Raw genomic sequence first — 25,911 nt, 5'->3', positions numbered from 1 at the left:
TGGACGATCTCCAGCATGTATGAATGCCCAAAGCTGGTACGAGCTAAAAATGGTCCACACGAAGTCACATCCAAATGGAATGCGACGGTTCTCAGTTTTCTACGAGTTGCCATATTGGACCCACTTACAGATCAAACACTTGTTGGATCCCATACATATTTTCAAGAACGTGGGCAGCTTGCGATGGGACCACATCACAGGAAAGAGAGACACTGTAGGGACACGAATGGATTTGAAGAAGGTAGGCAAGATGGAGGCACTTTGGCCGTAGTCGAGTGCTTATTATTGTATGCTTGCCATAGAAACTGTTATGACAACAATAAACCTTTGCAAAATTGAGCTAATCAAGCTCTAAATAATCCAAGTAGTATCCTAAAGCATAGCCATACTATTCAAGTACCAAAATAGCATCCTCGAAGCATTAAACATGCATTATGGAATTTATTGTTTGATGTAGAAACCAAAACTATTATGTTTTGTGTAAAACAAAGAACTAAAAATTGTATAGAATCGACTCTATAAGTGTAAAGATCTATAACTCTTGTTATGCTCTTCGTTTCAAGCTATAGAGCACATGATTCTAATATCATATGTAAAAGTTATGGCTAAAATACGAAAGTGTTGTCAAGCTACCATAATTGTCCATGACTTCTACAATATGCTCTGAATTTATTCAAAATGGATAGGATGGCTATTTCTCAACTCAAAAAGCACTCAACAAGGCTTAGCTAACCCTTGTATTTACTTCAGGGAAGCTTCTCGACAAGCTAGGAGCAAATTGGAACAAGCCACGAGAAAGGAAAACTCAATGCATACCTCAGGAGAACGAAACAATGGCTAGAATGAAACCTCAAGCTAAAGCTTTGAATTTAGACTACGGCAAAGGATAAAGAAGCTCATTGAAACCCGGCTCTAATACCACTTGAAAGGTAGAGCTTGAGTGGAAGCACATAAGAAAAAGCAAGAGCAAAGCAAAGGCTATGATGGATGGAGCAAAAGAGTAAGAGAGAGAGAGATTGTATGTGGAAACTCCAATAATCACAATGTGCGACAGGCCTTCTCTTATTCAATAGTCACTAAAAAAAATGAAGAATAAAGTGGCAATGATGGGCATCCACCACTTGCAATATATAGATATGCGATCATGGTGTGTGAAGTAAATACAAGATGGCATAGGCATAAGTGCCTTTACTCCCAATATTCAAAGTATCCTATCGGATCAAGGGGACACAAGCAAATATCTCACCATGAATCCTTGGGAAGCATGATTAGAATAGCCAGAATGAAAGTATCCACTCCTTGAGTAGGACAAAGTAGTATGGAATGAATTTATATACTCTTATGAGCTTGAATGAGCAAATCCGCTTCTATATTCTTATCCCCATCAACATGTCTATGAGTATGATAACAAAGAGCATGGGAGATACACATTCCCAAAAATTCTAAATATAAGAACTCTTAAGAAGAAAAAGATTTACCTATTCTAGCACTTTGCCCTCATTCCCGCTTTCATACATTTTGTGAAGAAAATCACCAATCGTCTGCACCCTTTCTTCATTACGATATGCCTAAACACTCCCTCTTCATCTCACACGAGGGGTTTTAGTCGAAAGGTCATATCCACCGGGGATCAAAGATAGAAGGAAGTAGAGGATAGGAGACGGAAGAGCTATTGAGAGTGGAAAAAGATTGAATTTTTGACTGATTTTTGTTGTTTTTGAGGTCTGAATGATTGATTTTTTATGGATTGATGTATGGTTGTTAATGGAAGTGTTTGAGAGTGTTTTGGATGATATTGATTATGTTTTGGAAGTTCATGATGATTTTCAATAGAGATATGAAGCTCTGTAATGTTCTGATTGGTTGTGTATACCTTCTGTATGGTTTTTATTTTGTTCTGATTGTCTTCTGTATGAAGCATGGATTGATGATTGATGAAGATTGAGATCTTTTGGAAGCTTATTGAATAGTTTTTGATAGTTTGGAATGGTTTTAGTATGAGTTATGAGGTTTTGATGACCTTCTGTAACCCTCTATAAACCTTCTGTAGAGTCTCTGTCTCTGCTCTATAACTGTACTGTAGCTGCTCTAGTACTGTACTATATTGTTTTGTAGATCTTCTGTAAGTGTTATGTAGAATGTATGTGTGACTTTGGGAAAGTTTTCTAACTTTTGGAAATGATAAATCTAAGTTCAAAAGAGCTAAAACAAATGGAAGAAGCAGCTGTTGAAGATTGAAGAGGAGACTAAGTGACAATGACAGTAGTGAGCTGTGAAAAGACACTGTAGTGGCTCTGGTGACTCTTCATATCAGACATACATCTTGGGAGGTGCATCCACGACCTAAGAAGGATTATTGAGAGTTATTATGAGAGTATTGTAGTGAGGAGATGATGTACTATTGAGAGAGAGAGAGAGAGAGAGAGAGAATTCTATCAAAACAGTGTAACTGTATATGAGAGATTGAGAGAGAAAACTATGAAGATATTGAAGATGAATACTATGTGATTGATTTCCATTCAAAGATGGTGTATTCTTTTGTATTCATTGTTCTATTGATGGATTTTATGAAGATGTTGGAGATTATGATTGATTCTATTAAATCTGTGGGAGATATCTACTATGATGCTGCATGAAGATTTGCTGTTTTTTTTGTTTTGATCATCAAAAGAATGAAATAAAAGCTTGTTGATGTTACAAGATAGATTTTCTTGCAGTAGAATCCCCTTTTCCTTGGTGTTCCTCTTGGGGCTCCAAGAGCTTAGAGAGAGAGAGAGAGAGAGAGAGAGAGAGAGAGAGAGAGAGAGAGAGAGAGAGAGAGAGAGAGAGATGATTTCACGCATTCGCAATCATGTATACACTGAAAATGGAAGGATGTGCACCATAAAGCAAGGCAAACTATTGAAAGACATGTGCAATGTTTATTGATTTCTTATAGGATTGATTGCAGCTTGTGGATATCTTGTCTAAAATAGTCTCGGAGAAGAAACGAGACTGGGACATGAAGTTGTATGTGGCAGTATGGGCGTACAATACAATGTTCAAGAACCTTTGTGTGGGAGATCAAAGTCTTCTGCCATCACTGCTTACGAATGCTGACAAGTATCCCTGTTGAGTTCAATGAAGAAGGTGGGATGGAGCTGTCAGTTCATCCTCTAAACATGTTAAATTTTGACTATCATAATTACGAATAGAGGAGTTTGTGATGGCAAGCTGTGTAAACCCATTGTGGACGTACACATTATATTTTGATGGAGCGTCCAGGGGCCCTAATAAAAAAGGGAGTGTTGGAGTAGTAATCCAAGATCCCCGACGTAGAGTTACGATGAAGTTAGCTGCTTATCTCGGGGTAGGATTCACTAACAACATGGCGGAGTATAAAGCCTTGATATGGAATTGTGGGCTTTTTTGCTGTCATACAAATGTTTTATTGATTGTTGTTAGGATTGATTTTAGTTACTTTGGTGGATGCCTTTAGCCACATCATTGCGCTACTGTTGTGCTATTCTTTGTGGATCTATAATGCATGAAATCATGATTGCCTTGGTTGTTGTGCCTAACTTACTGATAAATTGTCAATATCTCATCAATTATAACGCAATGCTCTAATATGTCAAGATTTTTAGACCTAATCCTCTTAGTTTCTTTTATAATAACGTTTGTGTTGTTTCAATGGAAAACTTGATGTTAGTGTTTTTTACGAACAAACTTTGAAATTATAGTACAAACTAAAAAAAACTACTTTTCTACCTTCTAAGCACTACATCTTTTCCTAATTTCCATTCCCACACCAATTGTGTTTTGGAGACTATACATAATATGGTTTGGGATATGTTTAAGCATTGGCTTCTTTTGCTCACTTTTGGTAAAGCTTAGCATCAACTTCCAACTTTTCTTTTCATTTTACTTTGCATAGTAAATGCTTTTCATAAGTTGTCTATAGAATATACACAAAATACACATAAGGTTATTACATCCTATTCATTTTTTGACTGCGAGGTCTCTTCAAGGTTTGCTAGGGTTAGATGTTGTATTATGTGTGTAAACAATGAGAATAAGAACGGAATATTAATTATTTAAACATAGAAGAGTTAGACATAGTTATAAGCACTTGTGCATTTAGAACCACAATTATGTAGTATTTTGCATACTTCAACGAGGTATTTATAACCATACATGCGCTCATGTGTAGATAGTTAAGATACCCTCTTCTTCCATGAAATTTTGTTTTTGTCTTTATTGGCTTACCTTAGAAAGCCATAGTTTTTAATTAGTGCAATGTTTTTCCTTAGCATAAAAATCTAAAAAACGAGAATTACAAACTTTAAAATATATTGTGTATTAAGATAACTATTTGATGTGCTTGCTAATATATTCTCAACACTCCCATTTTCCATGCATGTGTGTGTGTGTGATCTATTTAAACACATATTGTCAACTCTCTCTTTTTTTGTTGTACTACCACCTTAGGCATCTAAGGCCCTTTGTTAGGCTTTTGATGCTGATCATGCATCTCAAGACTATCTCAATTAGAGGCACATGTTCCCTAAAGCCTTACTAGATGATGCCTCAAATTTTCGAGAACATGCTGTGATAAAACTTTGTGATTATTTAAGGTCATCCGAAGTAGGTGTAAAGGAGTCTAATTGGTTGTTGAACCTTCCAGAACATTGCCTTACCCTTGCTTGATGGTACATGAAGAAGACATTAGCCTGATTGGAAAATGATCCAAGAATGTTTCAACCCGTATAACTACTTGGAGAGGAGCATGAATCACTAAATACAACATGATGGAATGCACAGATGCGAGGAGTAAGATACTAGACGTCATGGGCAAATTTAGATTATAATAATTTAAATATTTAAAAAATTTTATATGCTAAAAAATATTATTGATAAAAAAAGATCACTATGGGCATAGGGCAAACCCAAAAAAGACAATACTCTTGTGTACAATAGTACGCCCTTGTTTTTTCTTAATAGTAGTGATATGGATAGTTGCAACTCCTCTCTAGAGTCTCTCTCTCTCTCTCTCTCTCACCACACACCCTGTCCCCCCATCGCATGTTCCAAGGAAAAATGTCAAACATAAAACATAACACTATGGCAGAGGGCACGCCAAAAAGCCTCCTTGGAGAGCATGATATATAAGCTTGGAAAAGACTTGGCCATTTAAATCGTTGCGTTCATGGCCTTTGCGGTAGAGGCAGTGGCGACGTTGCTAATAAGGCGTCCCAGCTTCCTGTGTCTCTTTATGAGGGCGAAGACAGCAAGTCAGTTCCGATCGCGACGACGTGCGCTCGTCCCCTGTCATCACCTGCGCCTGCAGTACTCCTTCTCGGCCTCCCATTCCCCTTTCGCTTCCCTTCGCCTCGCCTCTCGCACGCACTCCCACAGTGCAATGCCTGCCGTTGCGGTTCTCGACACCATCCAGCTCACTGAGCTCGAGTGCAGAATATTCGAAACCTTAAAGGCTGTGCTTGCTCACTTCCACCTTCAAACGCAGCTCCGCGTGGCGGGAGGGTGGGTTCGGGACAAGGTAGTACTTATCTGATGACTTTAGGTAGCGCATCATGTATTCACCAGTCCCCGTATGTGTAACCTGCAAGACCGCCTTCCTCCTTGCAGCTTCTTGGAAAAGAATGTTATGACATCGACATAGCTCTGGACGATATGATGGGGAAAGACTTCTGCGACAAAGTCAATGCATATCTGGAGAGCATAGGAGAACAAGCTCGTGGAGTGGGTGTTATACAGAGGTTTCTTGTATGCCATTACCAGTTTGTTATTTTCAAAACAAATGCTTAATTTTAAAGGTCCTGCATCCCTACAGTTTGTGATTTTCAAGGCAAATACTTAATATTAAAGGTCCTGTTACATTCTTGGGCCGTAGCACTTGAATGTGATGTCTCTGCGTATCTAAACACACTCATGCAAGAAACTCTAGAACTCAGGTGAGGTACATACAGCTTCTACTTGTATGCATAGCAAGTGCAATGGGGACAATACTGGAGTGTTGAAATTTGGAATCTAGAATAGTGTGACATAGCTTACTTAGAGTCAGGAATAATTTATTCCTTTCTTCAGCATTATTTGCTCATATAAGTCGCTCCTTGCAGCAATCCAGATCAATCAAAACACTTGGAGACAGCTAAAATGCAGGTGTTTGGAGTTTGGATTGATTTTGTAAACCTGAGATCAGAAACATATGCTGATAATAGTCGGATACCAACCATGGTACGTTATGTAGGTGGCTGCATGTGTTCTACATTAATTACATCTGAAGTTGTATGGGGAGTTGTACATTTTGCAAATTATCATATGCTGCTATGTGTGTGAATTGGCACCAATAGTTAATGACATACCGTGAAAGTGTAAGAGAATACTTTTATACAGCTATTATACAAATGAAATTTATTGGACCACAAAGCACTTAAATGCCAAGCATTTCTCTTCTGATTTAAAAACAAAGGTTGTATTTGCCTCTCTCTTCTTGCCATGGAGAATGCATTGGTAGCATGTGTGGGAGTTACAGAGTGTAAGATTGTGACAGAGACACAACGATAGAGACATAGACGTGCAAAACTGAAACCCTAAAAGCAAAACTCAAAACTAAAAAACAGAAACAAACATAAGGAGAAGGAGAGAAAAAAATACAACTTTGAAGTGAATGAATACTGTAAATGAATGTAAGAGTGTACAAAACACTGAAGGGCAAAGCAATAGTGTTGGAGAGTGATGTCTACCAAAGACGAATCCCAAGTAATGTAACCACTTGTCGTAGATGAGAGAGTGTTGAATAATGAAGGGCAGCAGGTTGGTCACCAAAACATAGCTATCGAAGTTTGAAATCTGGTAAACGTAGTAGTGTACAACTAGAGAAGGCTGAAAATTGACCAATGGCCTATCGAGACTATAGAGGCGATGGGTATCTTCCAAAGGGAGTAGTAGTCATCCAAGAGAGGATAGAGTGTCGGACTAAGGGTGGGACTAAGCGTGGGCAATGACTACCCAGTGGCCTACCAAGTCTTGCAAAGGCAGATGGAACCACAATGAACTTTGTTTTTTAAAATTAATATTGATTTTTTAAAAAGGTGTTTAGAGAGATGATTTGTGGTTGATTAAGTAGATGTACCATACAAGAGAAAGAGCAAGAAAGCTAGATTCAATTCATCACAAAACAAACATGCTATCCATCCACTTGAGGAAATTGATGAAGAAATGGTGGTGTGGTATGTAAATTGTTGGTGGAAATAGTTGAGGATTTGTCTAGTGGGGCTTTGCACAAGGAGTATGCTACATGTTGTTGAATGCTCATGCAGCAGGTGCCACTTGGACTGTGGCCCTTGTGGAGAAATTGTTCACTTGTTCTATCGCACTTTACAAAGATGATGAAATCATGCAATGCAAAAGGAGAAAGTAGAATAGGGGGAAAGGCTGATATTGAAGACAAGTGTCGAAACTTGTAGAATACGAAGAAGGATGGCAATCCCCTCTCAACCTTGGTTGTTGATGCCAAAGGAGAAAGAGGAACTAGATGTTGGTCTTCATGTGATGTCGAGAATCATGAAGTGAGGAAGTGTCCCAACTAGAAGAATAAGATAGAGGTTGTAGCGTAGCGGAACTCTCGTTTCAGTCGCTTGATGTAGGGAAGCACGAGAGGTTGTCCATTCGCCACCCACCATGCTTAGGAAGATGTTGGAAGGAACAAAAACGTGTCTTCCCCTGCCAGCCGTCAATTTCTAGTAAGTTATGCTGATTTAATTCACTTTTTTCCTAAGCTCCCTTGAACACCGTACGGATGCCCAAGGCCCCCCGGTCGGTCATCTCTCGTGTTGTTTCCCCATGTCATAGTGTTGCATTCATTAATGTAACATTTCCTCCCCCTTAAGAATCGGTTTCGTCCTCAAAAACGATACTTGGAAGGTCTAATTGTAAATTGGGAAACCTTTTTCTTAAAGTACTTACTCGTCCCATATTGAGCTTTCTTCTGAACAATCTCTCCATTTTACCAGACATTCTTGATAAATAGTATGCCTTGTTGGTCTATTACGAACATTTAAAATTCTTTTTGGTTCATGTGGAATAGATTGGTCACTGAATAGCTCCTCTATCTTATCATTTAAGATTAAATTATCCATATCACCCAGCTTTTTTCTTAGCTTGCTTACATGGAAAACTAGATGTGTTTTACTACCAGTAGGTAGTTGGAGCTTGTAAGCCTGTTCCCCCACCCTCTTAAGTATTGTGAAAGGGCCACAATACCTGGGTGAAAGCTTTGGACATCGTCGCGTTTTCATGGTTCTAGTTTGTTTAAGGTACTTTAAGATAGACCAATTCCCCTTCTTCAAAGGAGATGTCTCTTCGGTGAGGATCTACATAAGCTCTAGCTCGGTCTCGAGCTTTTTTTAATATTTTATTGAGCAAATTTTAACATACTATTCATATCCTCCAAAAAGTCTTTTGTCGCCTGAACCTTTTTCTTATGCAATCCTACTGCATGAGGAACTCTGGGCTGAAACCCATACATTAGCATAAATAGACTATATCTAGTGGAAGAGTGTTTGGTACTATTATACGTAAACTCTGCTATTGGTAAAAACTCTTTCCAATTAGTTTGCCTTTTACTTACATATGCTCTCAACATATCTTCAAGGATTTGGTTAACCCTTTCAGTTTGCCCATCAGTTTGCAGGTGCTCCGCCGTACTCATGCTAAGTTTAGTATCCAACTTTCTAAATACCGCATGCCAAAATTGACTATTAAATTTTCTATCTCGATCAAAAACTATATTTACCGGAAGGCCATACAATTGGTATATGTTCTCTATGAACAATCTAGCCAATTTTGGTGTTTTAACATCAGTTGAAGTTGAAATAAACCTAGCCATTTTGCTTAACTTATCCACAATCACCCACACAGGGTCGTGCCCCCTCTATGTCTTGGGTAACCCGACAATAAAGTCCATGGAGATACTCTCCCATTTTCTCGAAGGAATTTATAATGGGTGGAGAAGTTCTCCCATTTTCAATCTTTCAGCTTTATTAACCTGGCACTTATTACATTTGACCACATAGTCAAGGACATCCTTATTCATTTCAGGCCAATAGAACTGCCTTTTAATAAGACTATAAGTCTTATTAACTCCTGGATGTCCCGCACTAGGGGTATCATGATACTCAAAGAGTATCTGACGCCTTATTTCTTCATCTTTTGGGACACATACCCTACCCTTGTAGAGTAAATAACCATTATCAATGGTAAAATTCTTCCACTTGAATCCCATTTGAGCAACCCTTGATGCTTCATTTCCTTGTTGAACATCCTCAGATGTTTCTTCCTCAGTGGAGGCCCTTACATTTGGATCCCCATTTTCAATTGCTTTCCATATGTTGGAATATGCCGGATCAACCTGGCATTTTCCTTTGAAGGATTCAAGCAAATCGGAAGAGAATTGAGTAAAGCTCAATTCATTTATGATGGGCATTTTATTGAGTGCATGAGCCACTATATTGTACTTTTCTTTTCTATACCTTATCTCATAGTCGAACTCTTGAAGTAGTTCTGCCCATTTGGCTTTATGCCCTTGTAGATCCGGTTGGTCATTAAGCTACTTAATGCTTTTGTGATTCGACAAGATCAAAAGTTTGGCACCGTACAGACAGTGCTTCCATTTCTTCATTGCATGTACTATTGCATATAGCTCCCTCTCATGAACAGAATAATTCCGTTTTGCATGGTCTAATTTCTTGCTTTCAAAAGCAACCGGTCTACCCTCTTGTAATAAGACTGTGCCTACTGCTTTCTCACTAGCATCAATTTCAACCACGAATGGTTTATTGGGATCCACAATTAATAGTACTAGAGCTGTGTTCCCCAATTAAAGCTCTTCCCTTTCCCTTTAAGGTAGTCTGTCATTGGAACAACTATCTTGGCATAATCTTGAATGAATCTACGATAAACCTAGGAAGATTTGCAACTCTTCCAGGTTCCTTGGAGATGGCCATTCAATAATTGCTCTTATTTTTTTTGGATCCATCTTGATTCCCTCTTTCGAGATAATATGCCCCAAATATTTGACCTCTTGTGCGAAGAATTCACATTTAGTTTTCTTTGCATAAAGGGAATGGGTTCTTAAGAATTAGAATACTAACCATAAGTGTTCTAAATGTTCTTCTCTTGACTTACTATAGATCAAGATATCATCCAAGAAGACTACTACAAAGCGTTCTAGATAGGGCCATAACACACTATTCATCAGCTTCATAAATGTAGCCGGTGCATTTGTGAGGCCAAAAGGCATCACCAAAAAGTCATAATGCCCATATCTAGTACGAAATGCTGTCTTAGAAATATCCTGGGCCTTAATTTTTACTTGATGATAGCCTGATCTTAAGTCAATCTTTGTGAAGAATTTTGCCTAGTGTAGCGTAGCGGAACTCCTGTTTCAGTTGCCTGATGTAGGGAAGCACTAGAGGCTGTCCATTCACCACCCGACCATGCTTAGGAAGATGTTGAAAGGAACAAAAACGTGTCTTCCCTTGCCAGCCGTCAATTTCTAGTAAGTTATGTTAATTTAACTCACTTTCTTTCTAAGCTTCCTTGAACACTGTACGGGCATCCAAGGCCCCTCGAATGGTCCTCTTTCGTGTTGTTTCCCCATTCCATAGTGTTGCATTCATTAATGTAACAGAGTTCATTGCCATGATAGCATCGAGAGAGATGGTGCATGATCTGCGTGGACAGGGAAAGCCTCCATGCTGCTAGAAGAGCAAAACTCCTAGGATGATGAAACCATGAATGGAACGACGCGTTCCAAGTCTCTAGCCCAGGTAGGACTGTTGTAAACCTGTATGTTAGCCCTACACTGAAAACAAAACTTTGCAAAAGAGATGAAGAGTTGTAAGCACAAGCATGGAGGTCAATAGCGAGATTCTTAAAAGAAAACAAAACTAAAATGAAAAGATAGTTGAATGAATAATGCAATTATGCGAATGTGTGTGTGTTTGAGTAAATGCAACAAAAGACCTAAGAATGAGAATCTAAGGACAAAATCCTATGGGCTTGACTTAATAGTCTAAAGACTTGTGCGAGGATGGAGATAATCTAACGATGTGGCCACCATTGCATACACCCACTAGTAGGTTTCTACCAATGAAATGCTTGACGAGGTGGAGAGGTAGTCCTAGATGGAGGTGAATGGGAAGTGGATGCGCAAAGTGCAATGGAATCATAACTTCCAGATCACTTAGCTAGTCCCTTAGGGGTTGAAAGAGACTGTTTGCCAAGGTTGTTTGTGTGCCATATGTCTTGCAGCTGTGGGGGTTGAAGGAGTATATGGGATAACATTGGGAGACATAGCCCCACTGGATTGGTCAACTGGAGTGGAGACAGTTGCAACGGTTTGCTGCGGTTCTCTAGATGGAAGACCATGGGCAAAATCTATTTTGCTTAGAGAGTTGTTGCTAGATGGGTTTTGATTCTTTGGTTTTATTTGAAGAAGGGGAGTCACCCTTGGTTTGGCTTGCATTCGCATCTTACGAGTTCTTGCCATTGTTGGTTTTCCCTCTCGAAGAAGAGGCAATCAACCCCTCTGCTTGGAGTAAGGTTGTGTGGAGACCTGCTTGTGTGTGTAGCCTTGCGTAACGCAAGAATTGACACTTAAACTTGTAGGTTGGTGATCTAGGTAGTGAGATAATGTATTGGATAAAATGGAAGTATATGTCGAGCAACTTGTTTAAGAAGAACGTGACTTGTTTGACTTTGGGGAGCCAATAGTGGCAAACTCTGCAAGTAATTGCAGATATTTGGCCAACTTGACTTTTAAGTCATTCCCTTCCTTAATGGAGAAATCTTGAAGCTCAACATTGAGATTGATATGTCGAGTGAGATCTTGAGCTGCATAGGGGTCAATGAGATGGCTCCAGTGCTTAGATGAGGGGAACATGTTGTAACTAAGAGTGGAACTTAGGAAGCAACCCCTGCATTAACTCAACATTGGCTGCGGCATTGTGGCCTCTCCATTGATGGATGTGATCAGGGTGAGCTGATTGAGGATATGGCATAGGCTCTAGACCAACAACAAGGTCCTAAAGTCCTTGTGATTCAAGCACTTGTTGCATGAAGTTTGACCAAGTGGTGAAATTTGATTTGTTAAAACGAGTCTTATCTTTGAAAGCATTCTTGGGTGTCGCAACAGAAGTGGTAGTGTTTGGATAAGATGGATAGGGTAAGTAGGGTGGATAAGGTGGGGGAATGGAGGACACTTGGGGCTGGGTTCCACAATGCCCACCATGCATGTGAGAAGAGTGTACAGTGGATTTGAATGTGAGGATGAACTGACTGGGCATGAGCATGGTAATTGCATGAGGAACCCATGGTGTAGAGATAGGGACATGTGGAGCAGAGGGTGGGGATCTTTGCGTAGGAGTGACCCATGGAAAGTGTGATGACATACCATAAGCAAACACCATAACCAAAAGAGGGAAATCTTGCGCAACTGAGAGGTCAAAGGATGTGCATGATTGCCCATCATAGCTGTCCTAGTGGGAAATGATGTGCTCACTTGCGGAAAGGTGGAGGAAATTGTATCAAAGGGGGCCATGCCTTGTAACAAGGCCCCACAGTGCAAAGTGGCTTGAAGGTAAGTGGATGGTAAAGGGTGGCATTCCTTGTGATCATGCACCATGATGTAAAGTGTAGGAAAGTGTAAGTAGGGAATGGAGAATGAGAATGTGCTAGGAGTAGAAACAGAGGTTCCAACTCCTAGTTTAGGGGATGTGAATGTGGAGTGTAATCCAAGGTTTTGGAATGAAGAAGAGAGGAAATCGAGGTGTATACTAGAAGAGGGTGGAACGGGAGGGATTTGAGAAGAGTGCGTTACATGCTCAAATGAAATAGAAGATGTAGATATATGTGATGAAGGATGCTTGCTACGAGAGCCTCCTCTATTGAAGTTTTCATATAGAAAATCATTCGGATCTTGTACAACAAAAGGGCAAATAGGATAGGATTTTGATTCGTATGACTTAAAGGGGTTGTACGAACCTAACACTAGCCCTGGTTGAGATGAAGAAGATGGGTCGCCAATCATTTCAAATGTTGTATGTCTTCCATGATCAAAGAGGTTGCTAGCCTCACCATTTGGTTCGGATGGAGTAGCAAAGCTGGTAGGAGGGTTGTAAGTTTAACTATACATGATGCGCAAGTACTCTTGAAACTATTCCTTTTACATGAGACTCAAATCTAGAACAAGAGAAAACAAACAAGGCCAAGGTGAGGGTGGGTTGTCGTCTTTCTCGTCGAGGCCGTAATACCTCCTTAGGGCCTCTAGTGATGGAGAAGCTTGATAAGACATTGTGATTTGGTTACGAGTCGTTCGTATGCCTTGCACAAAACTTAGCACTCCACAATATTCGTAGGATACTCTTTACAAGAGCACCGGCTTTGATACCATGTGAAGAAATTGAGTAGTTGCTAGGGTTTGTACTGCAGAAACACAATGTGCGATCATGAAAAAACACAACAATAACACGTAAATGTGCAAAACTCAAACCCTAAAAGCAAAACTCAAAGATCAAACACAACAACAAACAGAAGCAGGAGAGGGAAAGAACACAACTTTGAAGTGAATGAATACTGTGAATGTATGTAAGAGTGTACATACTACAGAGTGCCCAAGGGCAAGATAGTAGTGTCGAAAGGTGACGTCCACTAGAGACAAATCCCAAGTACTGTAACCACTAGTCGGAGATGAGAGAGTGCTGAATAATGAAGGGCAGCAAGCTGGTCACCAAAACACAACAATTGAAGGTTGAAATTTGGTAAGCACAATAGTGTACCACTAGAGAAGGCTGAAAACTGATCACCGGAGGTAGATAACTATCAGGCGACAACAGGAGAGGTGTTTGTTGATGTAAGCAGCTTGTGGGGCAGCAGAAATGCAAGTATTGCAATAGTCATATGGTGGGAGAGATGGCAGCCGCCTATCGCTTGGCATTAGATGCTGAAAATGTAGGTTGATTAGGTGCTATGATGATGTAGCAGATGGAGACCTCTAAATGCTAGGGCGATGGTTGGAAACAAGCCGCCTAGGGCTGGATAGTGATGGGCTGCAGTTGGTGATGCCTGGACAGCAGATGGTAGGTGGTTGATGGTTGAAATCTGCACGGTAGAGTGAGAAACCTGCACAAAAGGATGAAGACTGGATGGGGGCAGCTTGTCTATTTATAGATATGGATGGACCCTCCCAAATTAAGGGTTCATAGAAACTCTCTTGAACTATACACCATTTTTGCATTTTTCATTAAATAAGCATGTTTTGGGGCTGTTTAAGAGGTTAATTAGCATGTAATGTATTTCTTAGCTCAATAAATATTGCATGAGGATATGCTCTTGGTTTGACATTCATGGATTGAATGCTTAGGAGGATTACCTTGGGCCTTGAAAGGAATCTCTTTGTCAAGAGGACCTGGGCATTACTAGTGATTGCAGTATCTATTTCTTTTGCAAATATTTTACCAAATTGGTTAAGAATTTCTAGTGCTTTCCAAAGAAGGGGAGTCACCGTTTTGAGCACTCCCTTTTGTTCTCGAGAGTTCTTGCCACGTCCACCTTTCCCCTTTGCAAAAGTGGAAACCAACAATAAAGAAGAGGTCTTTATGTGGAATTTGATCATGCAGCTGAGGGCAATGCAGTAGCTATCATTCAAACACATGGAACATTGACAATTGGGGCAACAAGATGGTTTGATGCATAAAATCGAAGTAAATGGGTGGTAACTTATCAAAAAATAACGTGACTTGATCATCATCTGGCTTGGGTGAGCAAATGGTTGTGAACTTGGCAAGTGAGTGCATATATTTAGTGATCTTAACTTTCAAATGGTCCTCTACGTTTATGGAGAACTCTTGTACCTCATTGGTGAGATTGACCATTGGGTTTGATCTTTACGACATAGGGTTTGAAAAGATGATTCCAATGGTTAGATGCAAGGTGAAAGTGTTGTAATTGAGACTGGGGAGTGAAACTTGGGTAATAACTCTTGCAGTAGCTTGATATTCACTATGCCATTATGAGGTTGTTAAGCAAGTAAAATTAAAGGCTTTAGCTATAGAAAAATTATCATGCATTTTGCCTAATTTGTTGGGAATAAAGGGTCACCATGCCTTTTATACGTGCTCGGGTGTGAACACACTCTTAGCACTTGTACTTTAGTCCTTTACATATAACTATCAAAAACATAGATAGTGGTACAACTCTTATGCTGAACATTCAACCTTTATTGCGCGTAGGTCACCACAAACTAGTAGAGCTCAAGGCCATCCTAATCTAGCTTCCAGAGCTTGTTCGAGCCCTGACACAAGAGGTCGTTAGTCTTGGTCAGGTGTCAGTCACACAGGCAGTGTGCACGTAATAGGTCTTGTGCAACTGACTAACAAGCCTCAACAGGCAGGCGATAGGTTAGTGCAGGGCAATTAGGTGATAGGTCACACAAGTTGCGGTATAGTAGTTTGGCGACAACATAGGGCGATCGAGGAGGTTGGGGGATAGTCATCCATTAACATGTCAGCGCAGGCATTACGGGGCAATCAGCTGCTGTTGGCTGTTGATTTTTTTTTTCCGGAACGAGTTCTTTTTTTTCAAAGGTCTATGGGTTATCACACGCGCACAAGCACAACTCCACAAATCCTAGAGATTGGGTATGCTTCTACTCTTGGAATTTGGGGATTTTGGCGTACGCGTGAAGATCTTACTCCACAGAGTAAAATTTGTGGATTCTTGCACACTCTTTGGTCTTAGAAATTGGGGCTTTTCATGTATGTGCAGAAATTGCAGTGGGACAGGTGCAATTCTTGGAATTTTGACACATTGGACCCCATACAACATGGGGCTAATTTGGGTCAAATTTGGTCTCAATATATACTTGCAATGCAGTTCCTATGCAGATTGCGCACATAGGGCCCCAAACAACTTTGGGGCTTTTGCAAAATTTGTGAAATTTTGGCAAAATTGGCTTGCACCAGCCATTTGGGAGTTATGTTTGATGTCATTTGAGCAGTTTGAGCAGAGAAATTTTGGAGCAGGAATTGCAGCTAAAAATTGGGGCTTTCTCATGCAATTGGTATATTAGCCCGTGATACGGCTGCAAATTGCAATTGCTTGTGGTGTGCTGTAGCACACATTTTATACCTCAGGAAATTAATTTGCGGATCGGAAATTTCTGCAATTACTTGAATTTTCATTGCTAGTTAGTACTTGCTTCGTACCTTGGTCATTTGTGTGACAGTTGGGCTCACATTTTGAGCTGTAAATCATGGCTGGCAGCAGTGATAGTAGCAATCTTTTGCACATTAAGAAGCTTGAGGGTACACATAACTTTGCTATATGGCAGAAACAGTGCTAAAATGTCTTGGTGCAGAAGAAACAAGTGAAGCCTATAAGGACAAAAGGGGTAAAACCAGCAACCATGGATCTAGATGAGTGGGAAGAGTTAGATGAACTTACATGCGGTACCATAGAGCTTTCAGTGTTAGGTACTTTGATTTTCAACATCGAGAAACATAAATTTGCCTATGATATGTGGCAACAACTTGAGGAGTTATTTGCTCAGAAAAGTGAAGCCAGCAAGGTTTATTGGTTGAAAAAATTGATGGACCTTCGTATGAAGGAAGGTATAGCCATGTCTATACATTTGAATGAGTTTAACTCTATTTTTAGTCAGTTGATTACTTCAGAATTTCACATTGATAAGGAGTTCAAGGCAACCTTTTTCGCTATGCACTTTACTTGAAAGTTCGGACACTTTTAGGACAGCAATGAGTAATTCTAATGCTATGTTGTTATATTGAGATGTGGAGAGCTCTTTACTGAAGGAGGAGCTCAATAAGCAAAATATTTAAGTAAATAAGTCTTCCAATGCATTGTATACTAGAGGTAGATCCCAACAGAAGAGCAACTTTGACAACAAAGCACGCATCAAGTCTCGTGGAAAAATTGTGGAGTGCTGTTATTTTGGCAAGAAAGGGCACTTCAAGTAGGATTTCTTTAAGTGGAAGAAAGAAAAGGACAAAGGCAAAAACGATAATGATTACAAAGATGAGAAAAAGGTCAACCAACATGCAAAGAAAAGTAGTGTGAAGATAGAGGAAGTCAAGGAAGTTAGTCATGAGAGTGACAATGGTAGTGATGTACTCTTTGGTGCTTCTTTTAGTGCACAATCCTTGATTGTAGATTCTGATGATGACGCACACTTGGATTCTTAATTCGGACGTCTCATTCCATGTAACACCACACCACCGTGAGTGGCTCTTTGACTACAATGGTGGTAGACATGGTGTTGTTCACGTGGGGGACAATTATTCATGTGACATTGCAGGGATTGGTAGTGTGTGTAGGCATTCTAGCATGGTTTAATGTTCACTTTGCGTAATGTGAGATATGTATCCCAGCTCAAGAAGAGATTGATAAACACAGGGCAACTAGATGATGAAGGTTATCATACTACTTTTGGGGATAGCAAAAGGAAGATATGTAAGGGCTTTAGAATTGTTGCTAAAGGCTCTAAAAGTGATACTTTGTATCTATTACATGTATCTAGTGTGTGTGTGATTATGTTGTTACCATAACTAAGCAGCCAAGTGTGTCTTTGTGGCATAGGCGGTCGGGACACATGAGTCAAATTTGAATGAAATCGCTTTCTTGTTTGGGTTATTTGCTGTGTTTGAGGTATGCTGATTTTGACCATTGTGATCATTGTGTTTTTGGCAAGCATGTTCAAATATCACATAAAAAGTCTCTTTCACTAAAATCTTCACTCTTAGAATTGGTACATTCAGATATATGTGAGATGTCAAGGTTGTCTCTAGGGGGAAAGAAATATTTTATCACTTTTGTTGATGATGCCACATGCAAAGTATGGGTATATCTGATCCGTCGTAAAGACGAGGCTTTGGATAAGTTTAAAAAATTCCTGGTACTTGCTGAAAATATAACTAGCAAGACATTAAAGTGTCTTTGCTCTGACAATGGTGGGGAATATGTGTCCAAAGCCTTTCAAGCCTTTTGTGACAGCAAAGGGATAAAAAGGGAGCTCATTGTCCCTTATAATCCGCTCCAAAATGGTGTTGTAGAGTGTATGAATAGGACTATTTAGGAGAAGGTGTGACCATGTTGTCTTATGCATATTTATTGCATGGATTTTGGGTAGAGGTTGTTATGACAATAGTACACTTGATAAATCGATCACCAAATAAGTCTTTTGGGGGGGAGGGAGAGTTCCTCAAGAAGTGTAGTCGGGCAAACCACCTTTATATACACACTTTAGAGTGTTTGGCTGCAAGGCATTTGTGCACATACGCAAAGAACAATGCAACAAATTGGAGCCAAAGTCTTGTAAATGCATTTGTCTAAGACATTGTGACAAGGGAGAAATGGGGTAGAAGTTATGGGATCTCAAAAAAAGGAAAATTGTATGTGTAATCTTCTAGGAAGATTGCATGTATAAACATCCCAAAAAGATAGAAGTGAAAAGGTTGTGTTCGGAGAAAAAATACATGTAGGACAGCAAAGAGTGCTCGTTGTACAATAGCAAATACCTGCTGTAAATGACCCTCTAAATGTAGGGAATGATGTTGAAATTGATCAACAAGAAGTTGCTCATGATATACCATAGTTTTAGCAAGAAAATGTGTCATTGGAAGAGCCTAAATAGGTAGGATAGCATGTTGAACCTTTTGAATAGCAAGCTGTTAATGCAGATTTGTAGGCTGAATAGCCAGTAAACATTGATCATTGGATCTGTAGGTCAATCGGAAATATTAAACAACCAGCTAGGTTTGTTCTTGGTGAGAATTATCTTGCTGATTATGTCATGTTGACATATTGTGGTGAATTGTCATGCTTCAAAGAAGCAATAGACAAAAAGGCCTTCAAGAAATGGCATAAAGCTACGTCGTGAGAGACGGGATCTCAAAAGAAAAATGGTACTTGGGATTTAATGCAATTGCCTAAGGGGCGGAAAATCCTACCATGCAAGTGGGTTTACAAGATGGTCACCTTTGGTTCCTTGCCAAAGTACAAAGCACAGCTGGTTGCCAAAGGGTACAAGCAGGAACATGGGGTTGACTTTGTTGTGCTACTCCACTTTCCCCTTTTGTACTAGCTCTTCCCTCTCCTATAAATAAGAGCTCGTTTTTTTTCATTCAGCATCATTTTTCTTTGCTGTAAACTCATGTACAACACCCATAGATAGCCAGAAACTGGCCCCATCCATCCCCATCATCATCCCCCACTTCTCCATTATCAAATTCCTTCATATTCCCTCTTCTATCACTGCTGTTTTACAGGACAACAAGCCTGTAAATTCATTACAACACCTCCTTCTCAAGCTCTTTCTTCCATTTTAGCAACAAGAAGCAAGCCCTATCCATGTACTACTGTTCAACGATGGAGAAAGGCTGATTTCCCCTCTTTCTTCTCTCATACTGTAAAGAAATCAGTTCTTATCATTGCATAATAGATAATGCATGTGTGTTTGTACATCTTTGCATGATCTTGTGAGAGTGAGAATTACTTCTCCTCACTCTCAGGTTGATTGTAACTGAGCTCTTCCCTAAGGGACTTGGGTTGAGCAGAAATACATTCCTTCGGGGGGGGGGGGAGGGGGGTTTGCCCATCTTCAACCCTCAATCTTGTCTCCATTACTTTTACATTTTCATGGCTGTAATTTTGTGAGTAATTTTCATTTTCAGCTTTAAGTGTTCATTCTCTTTTATATTAAATCTCGAAAACAAGCGAATATCATAATTGTTAAGCATACTACGTTGTTCAGGGCGTTTACAACGAACATTAAATAAGTCGGTGCTTAGGACTTAACTGCTTTGGTATGAATGGTCCTTTGTGACCTTAGGTTGTACATTCACTAAGTAGTGTGTGGAATGATAATGAAAGAGAGAGAGCACTCTGCTCTGACTATTGCTTCTTCACTCGTGTCTGTCTCTGATTGTTAACATGGTATCAGAGCACCCATGACTGGGCTCTGTGGAGTGCATGCGGGAAGAAGACCTGAAGATTGACCTGCCAAGGTTGAAAAGAGAAGAGGGCTGCCTGTCATTTCTCACCATTGCTCACACAGGGTATGCATTGTTTCATTTGGTCTTGATCTTGCTCAAGAGTTGTACTTGGCTTGTTTGGAGTCTTTCAAAGGCTCTATTGAACATCTTGGAGAAGGCATTGAACATCATTTGTGAAGAAGCTTGCTGTTGTGAACTCCCCAGGCTGCCAGCATGTTGCGCCATTTTTCTGCAGGGTCATCATGATTGAAACTCATGATGATAAGCACTAATCAAGTCATTAGATGCTTGATAATACACTTGGGAAGGGAATTGAAGTCCCTGATACACAAATGCATAATGTAAGCTCAGTTATGAGCTGTGACACACATGTACAGATCTGAAATTGTGACAGGTCTGCTGGAATTTGTGACAGGGCAGCATATAGTTGACTTGATTGGGAACTCATATGCAGAGATAGATCTCTGAACTGCTGCAAGCGTTATGGGACATGTATGACATGTATACTCAATGTTTTTGGCCTTAAAATTACAGCTGGTTACTCACAGTTTACAGTTTTCAGACTGTATGTATTTACCCTGGCAGTGAGATCGCAGGAGTTTAAGCTGAAGCAACTACATAGCATATGTATTGACTGTTATACCTACGGGGTAGACCACTTGTTTGTGGACTGTTTTGAGCTGTCATTAGGCTGAAATACCCTGGTTTTTTACTGCAATTAATTGCAAAAAACTGTCATAAACAGTTGAGGATTGAACTTGGTCAGTCATACTTGTTGGCTTGCAGGAAGTCAGGCAGTGACTAAATATTGTCTGGTACAATATGGCTAATGCAGAGAGGACTGACAACATAACCCAGATAGTGGGGGAAAAGCTTGACGGTAACAATTATGCCATATGGAAGTTCCGCATGGAGAACTTCTTAATAGGGAAAGGCTACTGGGAGTTGGTGACTGGAGCGGAAGTTGAACTTGAGCTCCCAGATTGACCTACGGCTAATCAGAAACGATTACATCGAGCTTGGACAGAAAGAGCTCGTAGAGTCTTGCACTGGCTCTCTTTATGTATCTCAGATGCCATGGTAATGCAGATAATGAACTGCAACTCTCCTAAGAATGCATGGGACATTTTGGTCAAGTACTATGGCACAACCACAAGTGCTAGGAAGATACAGTTGAAGTAGAAGTTCAACAACATGGAGAGAAAGAGCAGATCTATACAGGATTATGTCACGGAGGTTAAGACCATTGCGGATCAGCTGGCATCTGTTGGTTCATAGGTTGAAGATGAAGACATGGTTGCTGTGACTTTGAAGGCTTGGGGCCTGAGTATAAGTCTTTTGATACTTTTGTGTCTGTGAGGGCTGAAATGCTTGATTTTAATGAGCTGGTTGCGTTGCTTATCCATGAGGAGGTTAAACTTGGCTTGGCTACAGGGTCAAGCAGTTCTAAAAATAAGGATGCAGCTTTCTATTTCAATCAACGCGGCCGTGGCAGCCGTGGTAGAGGCTATGGATCTGGCAGAGGAGGCCAACAGAATGCATCCTATGGCAATAACAACCAGCAGGTATCAAACACAAGAGGTGGTGGAAACTTTAGAGGCAGGGGGAGATCTAGCCCTAGAGGCAGAGGCTCCTGGCAACAGCAGCATCCATCTGACAATCCGAATAAGGATAAGGATTGTCATTACTGTGGGAAGTATGGGCATATTGCCAAGGACTGCTGGAAGAAGCAGGGCAATCAGAAGGGTAAACAGCATGGACATTTTGCTACGTCTAGTTAGGGAGATGATTTCTTAGGTGATAGACTGTTTGCTATGCACTATGTAAAAGACAGGGCTGCTGAAAAATCCATTGATGATGAAGTTTGGTATATTGATTCAGGGACATTAAACCACACGACCCCTCACGGTGATTGGTTTACTGATATGGTGGCTGAAAAACATGGCTATGTCTGTACAGGTGATGACACGCAGCATAGCATTGAGTATAAAGGCAAAGTGCCTCTTATGGTTCATGATGGCAGAAAGAAAAATTTGCATGATGTATTGCATGTTCCTTCGATTGCGAAGAACTTACTGTTTGTCGATCAGATGACGGAGCAGAACTTGCAGGTTAGATTCAATAAGCATGGTTGCTTTATTGAAGAGTTTGGCGATGGATGCAAGCTGATAGCTCGCGGTCACAGGAATGGCAAAATGTTTACTCGTGATGCTACTTTGCCAGAGCTGAATTCAGCTATGTTTGCCCATGGTTCTGGCACTATCAGAGTTTTGAAAATTTGGCACAAGAGAGTGGGGCATGTAAATTTGCGAAGGCTGCAAATTATGTAGAAAAAACAGCTCGTTACAGGTTTACCCAAGTTCCAATACTCAGATATTGGTCATGTTTGTGATGCTTGCCAGTTTGGTAAGCAATCCGAGTTGCCATTTGTCAGGCATGTAAGGCAGAGTACACATCTGTTGCAGTTAGTGCACTTTGATGTTTGGGGGCCAGCCCATAATGCATCTATGGGAGGCTCGAAGTATTATGTGACATTCATTGATGATTACAGTCGCTATACTTGGGTGTATATCTTGAAAACAAAGGATGAGGTGTTTGCTGTTTTTCAGCAGTTTAAAAAGCAGGTTGAAAAGGAATTTGATTGCTATATCTCTTGCTTGAGATTAGATAGTGGTGGGGAGTATGTGTCAAATGAGTTTGACAATTTTCTGGTTGAAAATGGCATACGCAGGCAGCTTACTTGCAGCTACACTCCTCAGCAGAATGGGGTAGCTGAAAGAAAGAACAAGGTCTTGATGGAAGCTGCTCGTGCCATGCTGAATGAGAAGAAGGTGCCGCTCTATTATTGGGCTAAGGCTGTTATGACGGCCATGTATATCTTGAATCGGACTCCCACTGCAGGTATTCATGAGATGACACCGTTTGAGAAGCTGTATGGCTATAAGCCGGATGTAACTCACATGAAAGTCTTTGGCTGTCTTACTTATGTGCACATTCTAGATGAGAAAAGGAAAAAGTTGGATTCAAAAGCGCATAAGTGTGTTTTCATTGGATATTCGCAGGAGAAGAAGGCATACAAATGCTATAATCCCTCTACCAAGAAACTTTAGTGAGCAAGGATGTTATTTTTGATGAGATGGGTTCTTGGTATGTATCACCGGCTACAGTGCCATTGGATATGCCTTCTACTCATGATCTACAGTTGATTCGCAGCAGAGCACTGCTGTGACAGGTCCTAGTGGTCAGACAGTATCCCCATGGACAGGGAGATTGAGGAGCTCACCGTCCACTGACACCAGTATGTCAGTGAGGGGGAGATATGGTGCCTTGGACAATAAAGGAAAAGAGAAAGCTATTGAGGATGCATCTGGTATGATGACACCTGGTAGAATGACTTCTGGATATGAGTCTGCTGACACTTTAGATAGTGAACTTGGTATTCCGACTGTCTATACGCCTGGCACGAGGCAGAGCAGGTACATTTCGTCTCATGAGAGAGGGGAATCGAGCAGTGCACCACAGGCTAGACGATTGCAGAGAGTCAGATATCCTGTTGATAGGTTGACGTACAGTGGCTACTTTGCAAAGCATTATGCTTAGATGACAAAAATGATGGAGATCAAAGAACCAGGTACATATGCTGAAGCAGTGAAAGATGAGAACTGGTGTGCAGCTATGGATGAAGAAATGAATGCCTTGGCTGAAAATAAGACATGGGATCTTGTACCACTTCCTGAAGGGAAAAAGACCATTGGCTGCAAATGGGTCTACAAGATCAAATGCAAGTCGGATGGCAGTGTGGAAAGGTACAAAGCCAGGCTGGTTGCTAAGGGGTATGCCCAACAGTATAGACTTGATTATGAGGAAACATTCAGCCCTGTTGCCAAGATGGCAACCATATGCACCATGATTGCTTTGGCTGCTGCTAGAGGTTGGAAATTGCAGCAGATGGACGTGAAGAATGTCTTTCTTAATGGCGACTTAGCAGAGGATGTCTATATGGTTCAGCCTGAAGGGTATATTCACCCTGATTTTCAGCATTATGTATGCAGGCTGAAAAAGGCATTGTACGGGCTGAAGCAGGCTCCAAGAGCTTGGCATGCTAGGGTCAGTAACTACTTGCAGAGATTGGGATTTGCTGTTGGTAGGGCTGATCACAGCCTAGTTACAAAGAAGGCTGACAGTGGCTTGGTGGTGCTGGCCATATATGTTGATGATTTGATAATCACTGGTGATGATGACTTGGGCATACTCTCAGAGTGCAGCGGTGCGGAAGCGTAGGACTGAGAGAGAGAGAACGCAGAGAGAGAAAGAGACAGTGGAAGATGAAGATCTGCTGTATAAAGTGTGCTGAATACAAAGATATGCAGATATATACACGGGCGCAGTGCGCTGGACTGCGTGTCTCCACCTCGACGATGCAACCTGCTGTTCACCTCAAAGTCCGCTGCAGTCTGCACTGTCTCCTGTCTGAAATCTGCGAACAGAGATGGAATTTGCGCGTGTCACCGGTCTGTTCTGCGAGCAGAGAAGTGTAGGAGACTGCTGAAAAAATCGGCTATTTATAGCCAGAAATTTGGGCGAAAGTAGGGTGCCAGAAAACAACCTGTCGGCTGCCTGCACAGGTCGCACTGCCACGTGGCAGTCCGACTGTACTGGCTGCCACTGCACTGGCTGTGATCTGATCTCTAACACCCCCTCTCAGAGCCGGGGCAGGGCAGAAGCCTGAGGGATCTGGAATGTCTCCGAAGCAGAGCCTGGGGAAGTGCCTTCGTAAACAAATCCGCAAGATTGTCCTCCGTCTTGCAGTACTCCACAGTGATGGTCTCATCCAGAAGCTTTTCTCTGATGAAGTGGTACTGGATCTCTATATGCTTCGTCTCGGCATGAAAAACAGGGTTCCGTGCGAGGGCAATGCAACTCTCATTGTCACATTGCAGCAAAGTAGGACGAGTCTGGGGGCACCCAAGCTCCTCCAATAATCTCTGAAGCCACACAGCCTCACATGTGGTGGAAGACGCGGTTCGATACTCCGCCTCAGTAGACGAAAGGGCTACCGTGGCTGCTTCTTGCTACTCCATGAGATAACACCTGCACCCAAGGTAAAACAGTAACCTATAGTAGACCGCCTGTGGTCCATATCACCGGCCCAATCCGAGTCGCTCCAACTTGCAAGTACAAGATCTGAACCATCTGTCCCTGCGGGATAATGAATCCCTAAATCAGACGTTCCCCTCAAATACCGAAGTATCCTCTGAGCAGCCTGCCAATGCACCGTCTAAGGTTCACTCATGAACCCTGCCAAGAGCCCAACAGCAAAACAAAGATCAACCCGAGTGTTGAGGAGCCAAATCAAGGACCCAATCAACTGACGATGGTGGGAAGCATCCGCCAAAGGAGAAGCTGAATGGGAAGTGGCATCAGATCTGCATTTTCTGTCCAGCCTTGCCATATAGCATGCCATGTCATCATTGCAGCTGCCTTTGCAGTAGCAGCTGTCACTTGCCCATTTTGGACTCTTTTCTACTTGCTGCTCACTGTTTGTGTTGTCTAGCTTCATTCGGCCCTGATTAGACACTCCTAGATCTATGTTTGCTGCTGTTAGTGTAGTTCAGGAGGTTGTCTGGTGCATTTTGGGATTCGTCGAAGTATAATCCACTCTCCAACTCATTCTCCCAGTCCTCGAGACATGGGAGTTCAAAGTTCAATATTCACCTTGCACACTGTGTTTATTGTGTTGAGCATTATATTTATTCATCATTCTTCATTCATCTTTAATGTTCATTTTCATTGAGTTACCGTAGTCCCATTGAGATCTTTTACCAGTTTGTGTTTTGTT

General features: G+C 41.1%; 1 protein-coding gene across 3 annotated transcripts in view; it reads left to right on the top strand.

Annotated features, from left to right (window-relative positions):
• The first annotated feature begins 5,167 nt into the window (after positions 1 to 5,167).
• Positions 5,168 to 25,911, top strand: part of LOC148026958 (tRNA nucleotidyltransferase cca2-like) — a 54,693-nt gene continuing 33,949 nt past the window's right edge. For all 3 annotated transcript variants that reach the window (XM_087691502.1, XM_087691501.1, XM_087691503.1), the window contains exons 1-3: positions 5,168 to 5,539; positions 5,629 to 5,759; positions 6,120 to 6,237. In XM_087691502.1, coding sequence (XP_087547628.1) covers positions 5,189 to 5,539; positions 5,629 to 5,759; positions 6,120 to 6,237 — 600 coding nt within the window. In that variant the 5' untranslated portion in view covers positions 5,168 to 5,188. The remainder of the gene's footprint in view (positions 5,540 to 5,628; positions 5,760 to 6,119; positions 6,238 to 25,911) is intronic.

Source organism: Lygodium microphyllum, chromosome 13 (genome assembly GCF_053477565.2).
Source record: "Lygodium microphyllum isolate KBCC chromosome 13, Lygodium_microphyllum_v1.1.10, whole genome shotgun sequence".
NCBI classification, from domain to species: Eukaryota; Viridiplantae; Streptophyta; class Polypodiopsida; order Schizaeales; family Lygodiaceae; genus Lygodium; species Lygodium microphyllum.
This window is presented reverse-complemented; position numbering and strand designations above follow the sequence as displayed.